The 17,552-nt window shown below is 37.6% G+C and overlaps 3 protein-coding genes across 3 annotated transcripts; 2 read left to right on the top strand and 1 right to left on the bottom strand.

Annotated features, from left to right (window-relative positions):
• Window positions 1-264: 264 nt before the first annotated feature.
• LOC144364539 (uncharacterized protein F54H12.2-like) lies at window positions 265-771 on the top strand. Its single transcript, XM_078014451.1, has one exon. The coding sequence runs from the start codon at window positions 265-267 to the stop codon at window positions 769-771; it is 507 nt and encodes a 168-aa protein (XP_077870577.1).
• Window positions 768-1,556, top strand: LOC146736578 (uncharacterized protein F54H12.2-like). The gene has a single exon (XM_085505318.1). The coding sequence runs from the start codon at window positions 768-770 to the stop codon at window positions 1,554-1,556; it is 789 nt and encodes a 262-aa protein (XP_085361444.1).
• Window positions 1,557-2,891: 1,335 nt separating this feature from the next.
• LOC100376294 (furin-like protease kpc-1) lies at window positions 2,892-5,523 on the bottom strand. Its single transcript, XM_085505509.1, has one exon. The coding sequence runs from the start codon at window positions 5,449-5,451 to the stop codon at window positions 3,691-3,693; it is 1,761 nt and encodes a 586-aa protein (XP_085361635.1). The 5' UTR covers window positions 5,452-5,523; the 3' UTR covers window positions 2,892-3,690.
• Window positions 5,524-17,552: the final 12,029 nt, after the last annotated feature.

The following is a 17,552-nucleotide window of genomic DNA, read 5'->3' on the forward strand; positions in this document are numbered from 1 at the left end:
AGCAGTGGCAAAACCAGCGCTCGATGCCAGTTTGGGTCTTCTAGGTGACGTTGTACAAGGGAAAAACTTTAAAAAAGCGGCTTCGAGTAGAGCAAAGACTGCGGGTAGTCAAATTACTTCTTCAGTATTGAGCAATTTATTTGGAAGACCCTCTCAAACGGGGCGAGGACGCACCATCAAAAGGAAGAAGACAACAACGAGACATGTCATTTCTTCCAAGGCTAAGAAGAGGAGAAGATCTCCGGATATATTCGACTGAACATCATGGCTTTTGTACACAAATGGACGGAACTCGATCTCTTTACTATTCCTCCGACACAGACAAGTATCGAAAAAGGAAGTTACGAAGAGGTAAACCCACTCACGAATATAGCTGATGGTCCGATCGAATTTGTAATACCTTCGGCCGGAAGTGACTACATCGATATTGGTTCTACGCTTTTGCACATCAAGGCTAAAATCACGAATGCCAACGGAAGTAATTTGGCTGCAGACGCCACTGTAGGGCCTGCAAACTTGTGGTTGCATTCCCTCTTCAATCAAATCGACGTGTACCTAAATGGAAAGCAGATTTCAGATGCATCTCCTACCTACTCTTACAGAGCCATGATCGAAACGCTATTGAATTATGGAGGGGACGCTAAATCAACGCAAATTGGTGCGGCAATATTTGAGAAGAACACCACTGGAAAAATGAATGTTGCAAACCCAAGGGCCGATGATGGTGACGCTAACATAGGACTCAAACGCTCAGTAAGACGGTTGACATGATCGGACGAATACCCAGAGACATATTTTTTCAACCAAAGTATTTACTAAATGAGGTGGAAGTTAGACTGAAATTACATCGAAGTAAAAATCAGTTCTGCTTGATCAGTTCAACCAAAAATCCAGCATTCACAGTAGTCATCACTGACGCTACTCTCCTGCTGAGAAAAGTCAAGTTGAGCTGCAGCATACAACTGGGACACGTCGAAACGTTGATACAGGGTACTGCAAAATACCCCATTGATCAATGCGTTATGAAAATCGCTTCCATCCTGGCTGATACTATGTCATTAAACAAAGATTTGATATTCCTCGGTCAGTTGCCCAAAAGGATCATCCTGTGTCTGGTTTCTAATACGTCTTTCAACGGATCCTACGAAACCAATCCATTCAACTTCCAGAATTACGGTATCTCATCACTCGTCCTCAACGTTAGAGGTGAGCAAGTTCCTGCAAAGCCATTGAAGACGGACTTCACGGCGGCTGGTGGCAGAAGTTGCATCATGGCTTATTACACTCTATTTACTGGTACAAATAAAATGGGTCAAGACCAAGGCAACGGCATCACTCGAGACGAATATCCCGAAGGGTACACAATCTTCGCATTTGACCTCACTCCCGACGAATCGGCCAGTGATTATCACCTCAATTTGATACAAGAAGGAAAGATTGGTCTTGAGATTCAGTTCAGACAAGCATTGACTGAGACTGTGTCTATTTTGATTTATGCTGAATACGACAACGTTATCGAGATTGACAGAGACAGAAACGTATTGACTGATTTCTAGCTGTGATGGACACGAATCAACTGAATCGCATTCTGTTGATTAATCCATACACTAAAAACGTGTTCTTCGGCGTTTATGCTAGAGATCAACTGCTTAAGGCAAAAGTGTTGGAGTATCCCACAGCGTTCGTATCAAACATCGATGACAGTAGCGGAGGCGGGACACATTGGGTGGCTCTTTATCCCTACTGGTAGGATCCCTACCGCGGAAAATATTTTGACTTGTACGGTAGACAACCCTACTACGTGGAATTTAAGAGATTTCTCGATAAAAACGTTTGTACATGGATCTGCAATCAAAGCTCTGTTCTCTACAGTGTGTGGTCAATACGTCCTGTATTACTTGCTGCGCAGATGTCAAGGGGAACCTATGAAGTCCGTAGCCGACTCTTTTACGCGTGATAGACATTTGAATGAATTTTATGTGAACAGATATATCGAAAACGTGACCAGACTCAACCTCCCTATTTATGACAAATATTTTTTCCCACGTAGTTTTACTAGATGACTTATGCTTATGACTTATATATATATACCCTCTTTATATAATTATCGATTTCATATTATTTCTTTTTTTCTTTTTATCACAGATGAGCGATTCTGATTAGAAAAAAAAAGTGTGTGTTGACTTTTCGATGTTACTCGTTTTTTCTTGTTTTTTATTATAATCGAATACTTATCCGCATTTGAAAATGTATACTTTGTATACTCAAAATATCATTTTTTACTCTTATATTACTCAGTTTTTAATCCATTCTGTTAATTTACTCAAACAAAAAACAAAAAAACAATGAAAAATGTATACTTTATATATATTCTATATTTGAATTACTCAGTTTTTAATCCATTCTTTTTGATTATTTACTCAAAAAACAAAAAAAACTAAACAAAAACAAATGTATACTTTATATATATTTTATATTTCAATTACTCAGTTTTTAATCCATTCTTTTTGATTATTTTGATTTATTAAAAAAATAATTAAAACATTCAATTAAAAAAATAATTAAAACAAATTGATGGTAATTTATGCAAATGTATTCACGATGACCTCGTTACGACCTCGTATTCAAATCTATTTTATGTATGTAAATGTATTCACAATATCCCATTGTGACGTCATCCTCATTCAAATGAACCCCTTTATGGCCATGGTCCTCATTTATGCACGAATTCCCATTGTGACGTCATTATTTATGCTCATCTATGCACGGTCTCCCATTGTGACGTCATCCATCCCCGTGTGACGTCATCGCATCCCAGTGTGAACAGCGCCCTCATGGTCGTCCTATAGTATGACCTTAACTAATTGCTAGTTTGATGATTACATTATGCGTTACAGTTTACAGAATGTCATCTAAGGATAACTTGTTTTTATTTTTTAATGAATCATGGTCTATATGTCAGTGTCATATATTTCAAAGTAATATCTGAGAAACCAAAATTTGTTGAATGTGTTTATATTGACCTTAAGGTGCTCAAAGAAAGCAGTATGAAGGTTTCTTGAGCAGCTATTAAAAACAAACTGCAATAATGCCTCAGTACAGTGGTCGAACCGTATACTTTAAACTCATTAAACATATGAGATGTGTTTTATTTTGAGTTATTGTTATACAGTTGTTCTACAAATGTCTGAAACTAACAGATAATATATGATTACTGTACTGTAAAATTATTTTAGTTTTACTATTTTGGTGTAAATTCACAAACTTGGCAAGGAAACCATGAGTTCAATATCTTTGATGTATAAAATGACATTTCCTTAAAATGTTTTTTGTCACTGAATTGCTGTATCGCGTAATTAAATCCACGCTCACACATAAACAAATCTGACATTTATCCCATGCCTGCTTTTGTATAGACTGGTCTATTATTGTGGTGGTGTGCTATCTGCAAATTAAAGGAATGCATTACATTAACACATATTTAACCTATAATGACGTAAATATTTTAAGAATACATTTATAGCAACTAAAAAAAGGTTCTATCATTAAATGATGTTTCATTCATTAAATTCATGGTCATTATGGCAATTTTTTATCGTATACAATACAATACTAATATTATTTGGTTCTAAAGTATACAAGTACAGTTAATCATAAATCTTGTCTCGATTTGCTAGATTCTATATAATTTTATCTTTCGTATTGTACAGAGCCTAGCTGGATATCAGTGCCATAAAGAACCAAGCTCCAGCTAAGAAGTTTTCCCGAATTTGAAGTGTCGCCCCTGTTATTGATTTCGAGTGTCCATGTACCCTCTGACTTCTCACCCCAACAGTGAGTTGTCATTGTCACCCACTCGTTTAGACCATTCGTACTGTTATCCAACTTTCTTGGCGATAGAAGAACAGATCTTGTTCCGGATGGAGAAATTAATTCAAATAATAAATCTCCTCTTTTGGTGAACTGGGTACTTAAAATGACTTGCACGTGTTCCACATAATTTACAATTCCACTTGCACTAGTACAAATATCGACTTCTTGGGTGACAATCAGTGTATTAGTACCAGAGATTTCACGGGCGGTTTTGCTCGAAAAATTACAAAGGTGCTGAGCAGGTGATTCTTTCCACATATTTGCCATTCTGACCATATGTTCAGCGTCCATCAATCCAAATCCATACAAATGACTCACTTCAAAACCAGCGGCATTGGTAGTCCATCCTTCCTCGTTGTCTTGAAGATTGTATCGTTTAGAAGTACGTACAATGATATGTTGTACATCACGCCATGTTAAATCAGGGTTCGCTTCCAGCGCCAGTGCTATTATGCCTGCTGCTAATGGAGCTGACGCAGAGGTTCCAGTGTGGTGTTTTGTGCATTTGTGATGTTCATCTGAGGAGCAGATTTCTCTGGTTCCATCAAATTTATCACCGCTACTGTAAGTAGTTGTAAGTACAGCTGAACACTTCTCTACATAGCCAGGTTTGGTTCCTTGTTCATTAGTACTGCTTATGCTAATAGTGTATATGCTACTTTGGTAACCATCATAGTTGCAGTTATCTTCATTGACACCGCCATTACCTGATGCAAAGACAAAGATGGACCCTTTGCCACTTCTTCCACTGGTCACTCCATCAATAAAAGCCCTTTTACCGAGCCTTCTAGGGCCATCCACTGTTTTTCCATCGTCGTGGGGTCCCCAACTTGAACTGTAAATGTCAACGTGTTGAGGATTGTGGCTAACCGAAGCTGCTTCAAGGGAATCTGTAACTCTGCCATCCAGCGCACGGATACCTCCGATATGGGCATTATATGCTACCCCCACACCACATATACTGTTGTTAGGCCTCATGGCAACTACACCGGCACACCTGGTTCCGTGGTTGTTGAAATTGTTTGGAGTGGCTCTTGGTTGGGGATCTGGGTCGCGGTCATTGAGATCCGTGCTTGCGTATTGATCGTAATTATCCACCAGATCTGGGTGATCCTTCTCAAGGCCATCATCCACGATTGTGACAACCGTCCCCTTTCCAGTGTAACCAACATCCCATGCTCCTTTGACCTTCATCGTCAGTCCATCTCTGTTCAGATACCATTCATCTTCCCATAAAGGATCTGTAAAAACGCCTATATCATCCCTCTTGTTTCTGTTCAATACAATCTGCTGTTCTAGCCAGTCTACGTTGATTTCGTTCTTCAAAGGTAGGTGCTTTCCAAAATCAAGTCTCTTTTCCATCTGCGGAACATCTTTTGCTTCAAATAAATAATAGTCATTCAAAGATCCGATCTGCCCGATGTTAGTATAACCATGTTTTTTAGCCAGTCTATCTGCTACGTTGCTTCCACCAATGATGTGTACAGCAAACTCATTCGTGTATTCATCGCTGTAGGAATATACAATGAACACAGAGACGATGAATACTGCTATTAACCATTTCATTTCTTCCGTCATACACATTGACTTCCCTGGTGTGAATGCGTTATTTATCTACCACAGGTGTCAACAAGACTCCCAATAATCTTACACGCGCAGATCCACTTTATATGTGGTTTTGACGAGAGAATATATATATATTTGTGTCTGAAACGACTGGGCTATAATCCATTTATATACACAAAAGCTCTTATAGAAATCTCACCAGAAATAGCATCATATATTCAATCAAGTATTTAAGAATGAAAGCGTATTGAGGTAAATTTAAAAGATGATAGATTCACGTCATTCAAAATTGAAATCTATTTTTGGATACTCGTTTTGTCTGACTCATTATTTGTATCTGAGTTGTATTACATACATGTGGTCGTCTTCAGAGGTTTCCATTAGGCTTTTTGAGTTCAACTGCGATGTCATATTAAATAGCAGATGACCTATTATCACCTGGTGAGTAACCACGCCAACTCATGTTTTTGTAGTTATGCCCCGATTGGGGAGTGAATTAGGTAATTTTGTGGTAGAATTCTAATTTCCATTTATGTCATAGCATATTATTAAAAGAAAGATATTGTGCAAACATAAATGATTAAAAAGAGATGCCGTATGGTCATGTCGAAATCAGAGTAACAGTAACCGATGAAGTGGTACAATGTCATTATAATCCTCTAGGTTCCAAACCTTGCAACACATCCGTGATGACCTTTGACACCTTCGTGAAAAGCTAATTTGAATATTGCCTAACCAATCCATAGCAATGGCTTTAAAGGGAGGTAATCGTCGCGTCACGCATGCGCGAGATATATGGGTTTCATATAAACAAAGATGACGACTTTGACTGTTGCGCAGATCAACGAGTACAAACTGAGACATTACCAAATTAGGTAATTTTTAGGTGATTGGAAGGTATCGAAGCAGTCACCATTGGTAATTAGTGCAAGTCGCGCCCAGGTTAAACCTCATACTTGTAATTTCCATTAGAAGAACGCATTGGATTGTGGGAAAATCAATGTTTATCAACACTGCCGCCTTTTACATCTAAAGATCAAATGCAGAATTGAGAGGCTTTTAGAATGCAAAGAAACTTGTCATGAGGAGTAACTAACATGTATTTATTTAACATGCCTAAAACATTTAATTAGTTCAACATCCGTTTGATTTCTGTCAACATACCTGGGAGCAGTTTTTTCAGCTAATTTGAATTCGAATAATAAAAACAAATAATTTACAAGCGATAACAACTTAAACTTGGTCACCACTTTGATAAATTATGTCATACATATTAAACATCTTCTAATTTCAAAGAAACGTGCTGTTTAGATTTTTGGTAAACCATCAAAGAAAAACTGAAACATAACTTATTTCCTGATTATAGGAATGTCTACTAGCGACATTACTATAGATTATCATGTTAAAATTATCGCTATAACCAGATATACACAACACTGCATTAATAACGATACACGGCAAGTTGGTCGCTTTTTATTTAACAATCAATTCGTATGAGGAAGTACTAAACAGCATTCCCGAAATTTTTGATATTAGAAAAATAATGTATAGTGGAATAATCAGATCTCGGACGCAAAGAGGAAAATGGCCGCTGAAACCCCGTTGAGAGAGAGAAAACCACGAAACTTGTTTTTTCCCAACTAGTTATCGCGTGAACTAACACTGACTTCCACATTCCCATAGGGTCACAATCAAATGTATGCATTATTTGTCTTTAGCCTCTCTCCAATCACCCCTCGACCAATATGTATAAAGACAATTGCAGTATATATCATCAGGAAAATGCTTTTAAAATGTTCGATCTTCCAATGTTAGTTCTCAGTATGAATAATATTTGATTGTTTTTTCAACTTTGCCAAACTATTCTTGTTATATCACAGTAAATTCACCCCCCCCCCAATCAAAAGATGGCAGCAGACAGTAGATGAAAACGGATCCGCGCTATCCCAATTCGTCCAAGCCCCGCAAATAATATCATGAAGTAACCTATAAGCTATTATCCAGAAACATTGCACAACTATCGTAAAAAAAACTATATTGTTATGTGTTCGAAACGTTATGGCCAAAAACGAGCGAAAGAATGGCCATTTACTTTCCACTTTTTACGACATCGCCCGAACTGTACAATTATGCTTGTGTCACTATACTATGCAATAACGGGATTGTCGGGCCAAATACGCCATTTCTCCACATCTTCGTCGTCACTGCTAGAATAGTCACTGGAATATTGTTCATCTTTCACAGCATAATGGTTTTTTACCAGAAAATCCCCAACTTTCTGCATGATTTCGACATTATCTTTTGTTTGTTTTAAACGGCTCATCAGCACCAGTGTGTCGAACTCAGAACCTTTAAGTTTTCGAGATTTCATGGTTCGTCTGATTCTGTTAAACTTTCTTCCAATTTTGCTTTCTTGCTCTCCTGACAAAGAGATCAGTGAAGGTAGACGGTAAGCGTCCCTGCCACCAATCTGTAAATGTGCTGGTACTGGTTCCTTTTTATTCCAGGTGGCCTCTCCTAACTCAGTATTCTCCGCCGGACTTGGAACAAACATGTTTCCACTGCTTGCCTTAGAAGACTTTTCTTTGTTCACTCTCTTACGCGGCTTTAGTGAATTCTTCCTTCTCGAGTATCGTCTCTGTGCCAACAACAACGTTGCCTCATCTGTCGGCATTGATAACTGGTAGGACGCCGCTAACGTCGGTTGTTTACGGGACAATTGACGAATTGTCTCTTCCACGTATTTCTGAGTATTGACTTTTTTAGGAATTATCTTTTTCTTAATAGCGTTTCCCGAACGAATTGCATTGTGGTTCTTATCGTGCTGTGGCCTTCCTTCATAATTTGGGGAGATGGCTTCCAAGTTAACAGTATTGTTATTAGTGTCGATTTGACCTTCGGCTTCTTCCGCGGAAGTTAAAAAGAACCCCTTTCCGTGCTCGTTTGAAACATCATTTCCGGTAACACTGTCCTCGTTGAACGACACGGTGCTGTCTCTCTTACGAAACGTTCCTGATTCGTTCATTGGTATGGCATCGAGCGATATAGTCCCGTTGCTGTAATCCAGTCGTTGTCTACTTCGTGACGAGTAGCAACTAAGACGGGATCTAGACCTATCTCCAATGATGGTGTGATCGATAGGTGGGCTCACTTTCGCGTGTTTTTGATCTCTCAGTTCGATTTTAAGTTTGGATGTCTCCCGCATCAAAGCCATCATCGATATTCGGTGTTGTTTTTCGAGAGTCTGCATGTTCCGAGTGTGGTATCGTTCAATGCATTGGTTCACAGCCCTTGTCTTATCGAACTGATGGGATCTCTTGGCAATCATACGCTGAGTTAACATGTTGTAACGTAGTGTCTGAAAATAAAAAAAAAGTATTTAGTGTTGCTGGTGTCATGAATTTGTTTTCGCGTATCTGTTGACCGACTTAATTAGCTGATTATTAGCTGAATTGCTGTGTTATGTCTGTCATCGTTCAGGTCTATTTGAAGTTTTGGACGGAACTTGGCTCAGTGATTTGGAACTAATTACCAGATAACCGCCGCTTTTTAGACTACTCATTCTGACAGTTTACATCCATAGTTATTAATGTAGTGAACGATTAATCAAAAGATATGACGTATTCAGTACTTAGTGTGATTGGCTTTATGATTGAAGGTTACGCCCTAGAGTCTTTTACTGTTTTGTAATTGGTTAGATTTTTGAAAATGAATAAAGAGAGTTTGAGTTGGTCTTGGCGAATACTCCACGATAGAGGCAGTAGAGAGAGAGGGTGCAGTCCTGGGCAGTCGAGTCCAGTCTAAGAGAGTCTTGGGGCGAGCCTTGACGCAGCCCAGTCTTGGGCGAGTCTTGGTTCAGCCTTGTGAGAGTCTTGGGGACTTTTCCCCAGGGCGCTGTGTCTTATAGAGTGCTCCAAAAGATCGACTAAGACGAGAGTTGAAACGTATTTCGTTGTGTGTGCCTTATTTGACTGTAAAGTATAAGTGACTTTCCCGATCCCGTACCTCAAGGGGACGCTATAGAGAGACGAGACGAGTTTTACCCCTGACACGTGTGGAGAACCCCATAGAGAGAGATTTACCCCTGATACTGGAACGAATAGAAGGACGCACTTATTTATTTTGGCAACATTTCTCAAAAACTAGTTTTGTCCTTTTGTGAACTTTTTGATCGTGAACATATCTAAATATACCAGAACTGTTCAAGACGGCATTGGGTGAACTCATGACAGATAATTGTTGATTTCATGACGTATTACACAGTTGCTTCATGGAAACTTTGCATAGTGTTTGTCATTTTTATTGCCTTAAAAAAAATAGTGAAGAAACTGTTGTATGTTTCATCACATATATATTATGATTGATTTACGTGCATAAAAGTAGTTAAACATTCTTTCAGCAATTTTCATTTCGTATATAATTTATTCATTGCGAAGTTTGTTGAATATGTTTAAAGAGTAATAACACTAGTAATGCACATTTGGAATAGAGCATGGCCTGATGCACAGGGTCGTTAATTCGCGCTGACTGGCAAATAGTATGCACACGTCTCAACAACGTTGCTCGCAAAGTGCTAACCATGTGGGTGAAAAACATTCTCTTTCAAGTAACAGAACCAAATTCAGAAATTTTGCGAACTATTCAGCAAAGAAAGTTTCAATAAAGCTTCTTTTAAAGATGATTGTTTATTATATTCAATAAATCATATTCGTACCACTGTATTGCACAATTGTACAACACAAGATTACTGACATGAACACATAAATCGATGACAATATTTATTTACCAGAATTAACTGACTTTTTGGTAGCCTCGGCATTGGATTTTCTAAATTTTGAGTTGATGTTTTGAAATCTCTATTTAGCTTGTAAAGTTGTTGTCGCTAACAACGGTGATAAAAAGGTCATGCCAGGGGTGATTACCGCTAGCTCACCCTACCGCCGTCATCCACATTTAATCTCCGGTCATTAGCGCCAATCTCTAGTATATTGAAATTCCTTAAAATCTAAGTTTTCACGTTGCTGGTAAATTATATACTGCATTAATGGTGACCAATGTCAAAATGTCAATTCTAATCACATAATAACCTGGTTTAAAACTTTAACTGGATTAATGCTAGCACATCATTTATAGTTTCAAGTTATGATTAATTTTTTTCCGTTTCAGTCTCTTTTTTTTGAATTTCAAATAGGGAACAACATGAAATGTGACACCGACGTTTACTAACGATACATATAGAAATAAAGGAGTATGATGTCTGCTTAGTTTCGAAAAAATACAATGTTCGTTGTTTTGTTCCCTAAATATCTCCATTCCCGGGAGTCAGAGACACGACATGGGTCCTGCAGGTTACGACACATACGCTAAATATGCAACGCGATGGGAATAAACAGTAGAAATATTGATGAAACCAAATAAATCGATAATATATTCGGATATTGAAAAGCAGCATTGTGTGAGGTGCGACGATACATATTGCAGAAACGTGAACATTCGATGAAATACCGGAAGGGTCACTGCAACGCTGTAGATACAAGTGGATATGTAGCGACAGGTACGGTCTACCGAGACAACGTGCCATACCTTTGCTATTCAACTACATGCCACGCAGCGCGTATCTAGAGCGGACATCGCGAAATGATATCTATGATCAAACAAAGCAAGGTGGTAGAGACGTAGCGAATTAGGGAATGTTCCTACGCCGTAAAGTGGATATATATGCTGTCAATCCATCGAGTTTACGAAATTCACATCTTTTCCGTGTAAACAATGGAACTAAATCTAGTTCGGTCATTTAACAAGTGACATTGGAAAATGTATAGCTAGGGGTATTGAGAGTTTACCATTCTAGTAATTGCAGCACGCCTAGTGAAGCGCCCCAACTCTACGTGTGACAATTCCTGACTTACCGGTATTACTAATAAGTTGATGGGATGATATATGGGGTTGAAGCGGTTATTGATAAACAGTGATGCCAGGCGAGGTGTAGGTTTTGTACAAAGATAAAACGCACATCATTCGATTGAATGATGAAACTTACATACTATATAGAGGAGTGGGATATAAATGTTCGCATGTAAATATCGTCCTATTCTATGAAATACACAATGATTTGCTAATTTCACTTTGTCTAGTGATTGTCTGGACTCTCCTTGAAAAACACATTGTAATATTGGGTTTCGACAGTGACAGTATTATGAAAGATGGGATTATTCTTGAGTAAAACACTAGATGAGTATTAGTGCTTTACTTGTATTGCCAAGAAACAAGGCGGAATTATTACGTATTTATTTCCTGGATTGTTGTTTTATAGTATGATGGAGGCAATATATAATTTGCGCTGAAATATTAGCTTAGCGAGAGTTCCTTAACAATTTTAACTTCTATGAAGCTCTCTGACAATAATTACACTCTGGCTCAACATGAGAGGTTCAATTGAATTGGTGACGTCATCGTCTGGGAAAACGATATAAAGACATTATTTTTATGGGTTTGGTGTGAGACCCTCGAATATTTCATGGTTTTAAATGAGTTATTGCCAGTTTAAAAATAAAGACTGGATATCCAACAAATATTGTTTTACCATCTGCAAGATAACTTATTATTATTTGAACCCCTTCTCCACTTTACATTATACAGCTACTGCTATAATAATTGTTCATTTGGGTTTGTTCGCTCAGTAGTGAGGACATATTTCACCACAGCCACCCAGTACCCATTACTGTGTAGTTTTTATATGGGGGAATGCCTAAGGTTTCTTATGCGAAAGTTTTTCCTTTTCATTTGACATTATTTAAATGAGTTGCTAATAGTGTTTAGTAGTTAGATTATATTTGCAAATAATTGTGCAGCACACAGCCCCTACTAATCTAATTACTGGTATGAAGTTTCACGTTGGTACGGGTTTTACCGGGTAGAGTATAATATCGCTTAGCAGATGTGAAGCCCCTTGTAGTCTTTTAACTACATATGTGCTAACAATTACTTTATCATTGTATGCTGACGAGAGCTACGCACCACCTGAGAAATTTTGCACATTTATCATTACCGTTTGAAATCCAAATTACAACCGATGAAGCTATGTACTTTGTATTTCAGGACTGCATTGTTGCCATAGTAACAGTGCTGCGTCGTTATCGCGTGTGGCATAATAGTCAGATCAAGGTTAGGAATGCCCTAAAAAAAAAGTGGTGACGCAACTCACAAATAAAATGGCAAACAACCACCTATGTAAGCAAGGCAACGATATAGGGCACCCTCTGTGACAGTTTTATGTTGTTTGTACGAACGGAAAATGTACACTATATTATAACGTACGTCAGCTACCAGAGACTAGCAGACAGACGGTACATGGAGACATTTGCCGACTTAGTAATTGTACTATGCATGTACTCACATTTAATTAACACTCTTGTCACGGTGTTAACCAGTAGTTCCAATATTTATACAGAGATCAAGATCCAATGAAACCGTATGACGTGATCATCCAGGCTGGTTTTCGAGTAACAATGATGCGTCGATCCACAGGTCTGTGTTTGACAGCATAAAGCCTAAAATCTACGGTGTTACCCCCAAACAGTATTGACCCTTGCTCACGGAGAAATGTGTCGGCGCCGTTTGTGGAGGCGTGGTAACAGTAACATAAATGTCGCAATCATGATGTATATAACCATGATGAACTACGTGTTAGTGTTATCGATTGATGGGGGTGAGGTTAAAGGACCCGAGATAAGCTAACTAAATAAAGCTAGATCGATTTAAAAAACACACGACGGTAGCGCCTGATGATACTGACGAATACAACTGTGGTTTAATGTGCGTAAAGTGAAAGAGCCGTAGAAATGTATATATCTCAGGTATTATATATATAACCACCCTCTACTGGTAAATATCAAATCGCTCAAACGTATAATATATGTTTACAGTGATAAAAAACTTTAGCACATAAGCGCAACTCGAGAGATCTTTTAAAAAAATTACCACCAAATTATATAATAGTATTAGGATTATTATTATCTGTCTAAAGTCATCACAGGTATTACGAATTTATTTTTCTGCTTGCTTGCTTGCTTAGTTAGTTAGTTTTTTTTTTTTTGATTAGTAATTATTAAACTTGTGTCAGAATGTTGAGTACACAACATCGCACATTATTTATTGACGGGGATCAATTACGCCCAACTCTGTCAAACTTTTTTTGAAAACAATAAACAACTTTATTTTGATCAGTATCCATGGAGATTGTGATAACCTAGAGTTTTGTGAAGTCAGAAGTGGTTGAACTCCGTCAACATGGAGATAGACACATAGAATATCTACTTTGCAACTTGCGGACCTATATTGTCCGATATTGTTTCATTGATAGCGGCGGCAGCGTCGAGGCCGAGGGGGCGGTTGCCCCCGTAAAAATGTTAGGTGCGCCCCACATCAATCAAGCAGAAACCCTTTGTGTTAGCAAAATTTACCCCTCAAAATGCAGGAAATAGCGTTTCAGAGTGTCTGCATTTCAGATATAGCCATGCACAAATTCGTGCCGCCGCCTCTGATTGAAGTAGCTAGTTTGGTACTAGGGTTCACGTTGCCAAGGTATACGTGTAGGAATTCTGATTGACTTAGAGAACCCACATTTGCACTCACAACTTGAATATTGCCCACCGCAATGACACTTTGTAGTACAGAACTATTTTAAGGTGTAGTGTTATTGTATTTTCAATGAGCCAAGTGCCAATAATTTTGAAAAGTCAACACGTCGACCTTGCTCAGTAGTAACTTTCCAGTATATCAAAACCGCACTATTGTCACTAGAGTGCCACTAAAATGCGAGGCTTGTTTATTCTTATATAATTAACTCGCCCATGAACACAAATACTAATATAGTGATTTGTCAAGTGATTTGCGCAAGCGCGATATTGTATTTTTTTCAGTATTATTTGTGTTAGTTTTTCTCTCTTGGTATTTTTGTGACGAGACCAACGTTTACTAACATCCCGATATCGCCTCGGTACGGTCAACATAGTCAACGTATCAGGGAATGGTCATCCAGTAATGTCAAATGACCCGTCTTTATGTTTCAACTAACAGTAATCCATTGAAAAAAAATAAAAAACGAGCGAGTGTCGGAGTACTTGTTTAAAAAAGTGGTGATTTATAACACTTCTGTGCGTTAACAAGATCTTGTTGACTAAACACCTGGTTTTCTGACTTGATATCGATTTTTAAGCCGTCAAGTCGTATCAATCGTCTCTCTGCTGTTAATGGCAGACCAAAGGTCACAGTTAGTCTATCGACGTGTATTATTTTTATGGTGACACTTGAGCTACTGCAGAAACATTAACTAAGAGTTAATATTTGACAAAACACGCTATACATTGTTTGCCCAAGTTAATTACCCATAATCCCTTATTTGTTTGTTTGTTTGTTTTTAGTTATTTTTATGTTTCGCGCAATGTAATGCATAGTTTTATTTGTTAATTTGAATCAAGGGCAAGTAGACCTGGTATATGGTAATTGATCATGCACAGGGGCATACGTTGAATTGTATAAATAGTTGAATTGTATAAATACAAGCTATGCTACTTGTATTTTAGTTTTTAAAAAAATATATGAGATGACAATAAAGGCATACAAAGAAACGCACACAATACTTATACAATACCGCTAAAAACGGAATTACGTATCAAATATCCGATAGAAAACTCTTTAACCCAAACAGACGTGAACAGTGCATTTTACTTGATTGTTACATAACTACTAGGGATATACCTTTGAATAAACCCCACTGATGTAGGTGATCCAAACGTGTGATTTGTTCAGGCTTGTACCTATGTCCACAGTCAGCCAGCACTAGGTGCATACTTTATATATCCCCAGCTACTACACCTGTTGTCTTCATATCACCTACTGACGTGTGTCAACGTACTACGTGTTTCGTTGGTAAATGCATACTGAGATGATTTATCTACAGTGTCCATTGAATATGTACGGAATTGGTAATAAACAAATATTTACAGTATATATAAAATAATGATTTTCCCGTATAGGCTCATTCTTATCAATTTTGGTTTATTATACATTCTATATCCAGTAATGGATAAATAACCATAGCAAACATTTGCCTGTGAATATGTTTCTGTGTTGATTGGGCAATAAATAATTGATTTAACATCGCGGCAAAAATATTGGCTATAAATAAATTTTGAAATTTATAATAAGTTGAATCAATCTGTAATAGATTCTTTTAGATGAGCAAATTTTGAGTCCAAATCCGGTCTCAGTGCGTGTAGCAATCACTAGCGTGGTATGCAGTGGAGTATGCTTCCAAAGTCGAATTAAGGGTTAGAGTCATTTGTCATTAAATCGTCAATGCATAACAACAAAGAACAAGTTGAACAGCGACGAAGGAGTGAATACGAACAGAAACGATTATGATGTAATGTAGAAATCGACAATGAACGTCGTATTTTAATAATCTTTCCTTTTTTATCACATCAATGTATCTCTATGAAATACGGCTTCTGTATATTAACACGAAATTATTAAATTTATTTGACACTGGAACAAACGGGATAAAGGGTATTTGATGGCTATGGTGAACGCACATCTTACAGGTGTTCACATTCAACGTTATCTGTATATAGTCCATATTTTATCATATTATTCTTGATAGAGGTCCATATTAAGTAACCATGGCTACAGGATACTCCGATTTCGCCATTTATATCCAGCACCGTCACACTACCATAGCCACCGACACGGTCCACTAATACTGTACTTAGTTACTGGCAGCTTTTTCGGAGCTTTGTCTCAGCTTCAAATAATGCATTACCCTTGCTGCCATGGTAACACGTAATATAGTCTGACCATGTTTTCTTATTCATTCCTCAGCTCCTGAGAGCGAGGTTATTTGTAGATATGTTGGTGATCACCGCTGTGTCTGCGGAAGTACTATGGGAGATTGCATGATGGGAGTGAAAAGTCTTTTGATCAGTAAGATAATTTAAGAAAAGTGAAAACTAGAGTGACTGAAATAAAGGTTGGTTTTAAATATAAAACATTATGGAATCTGGATGAAATAATGAAAGGAAATTGAACGGGTATGAATGGGCAGTAATATGGCAAGAATGCAAGGTCAGAATCCGGGGGGTTCAAAATACGTCACAATACATCCATCATCATCCATCGGCTGTCAACAACTATGGATGCGGTAAAAGTCTTGTTTTTCAGTTTGCTTGAATAGCCGGGGGGAAAAAATCATGCCAATTCTGTGCTTCAGTAACAGTATTTGCTGTTTTTTTGTGCAATGGTAATTAATTCAAGAAATGCTGTCAAAGGACATTTCCTTCTAGTAAAAAACAACCCTCAGACGTTTATCCTGAGAAATTGAGAAGACGAAAATCTCTTGGGACAGTCGTTGTTGTGAAACATTGGACATACTTCTCCAGGGTATCAAGGGTAGTTTTGATTATTAGAAGAGGGAAACTGCTGTTTCATGGAAGAGCAAATTTCAATGTCATTGGCCACAGTAATTCTAAATCAATGTTGGTTTTAATTGATGTTACCTGGTGTAGGAGTAATAACATTACGATGTTTTCGAGTTTAATAGTAAATTATTAATATTAAGAAATTAATAGTAAATGGTAGACTCCCTTTTGATTAACATTAACCAGTCTAACCTGGTTGATAACAATGAAATTCTAACAGCAAGGCAATTAGGACAAATTAATAAAAAATATACAAACATCATTTATATCAACTTGGAAAAGTGAATTACAAAATGACAATCAATCAAAACAAAATGAAATATAAATAAATTAAGAACATACAAAGAATTTTAAAAAACAATTTTGCTTTTGAAACCTACCTTGTTACCCTGCAAAATATTGAGATGCGCGAAAATTTAAATAACTCCGCCTCAGTGACCATAACTTGAAAACTGAGACTGACAAACACAACGGAATACCCCTTGCTAATAGATTATGTAACCTTTGTGATCAGAATCAAGTAGAAGATGAGTATCACCTAATGATGTCATGTAAAACTTATACCCCCGATAGAAATGTCTTATTTGAAATGGCAAAAACCAAAATTTGTCACCAAAGACACAATTCATAGCTTTG

This window comes from Saccoglossus kowalevskii, chromosome 11, assembly GCF_978046115.1.
Source record: "Saccoglossus kowalevskii chromosome 11, keSacKowa6.1, whole genome shotgun sequence".
In the NCBI taxonomy this organism is placed as follows: domain Eukaryota; kingdom Metazoa; phylum Hemichordata; class Enteropneusta; family Harrimaniidae; genus Saccoglossus; species Saccoglossus kowalevskii.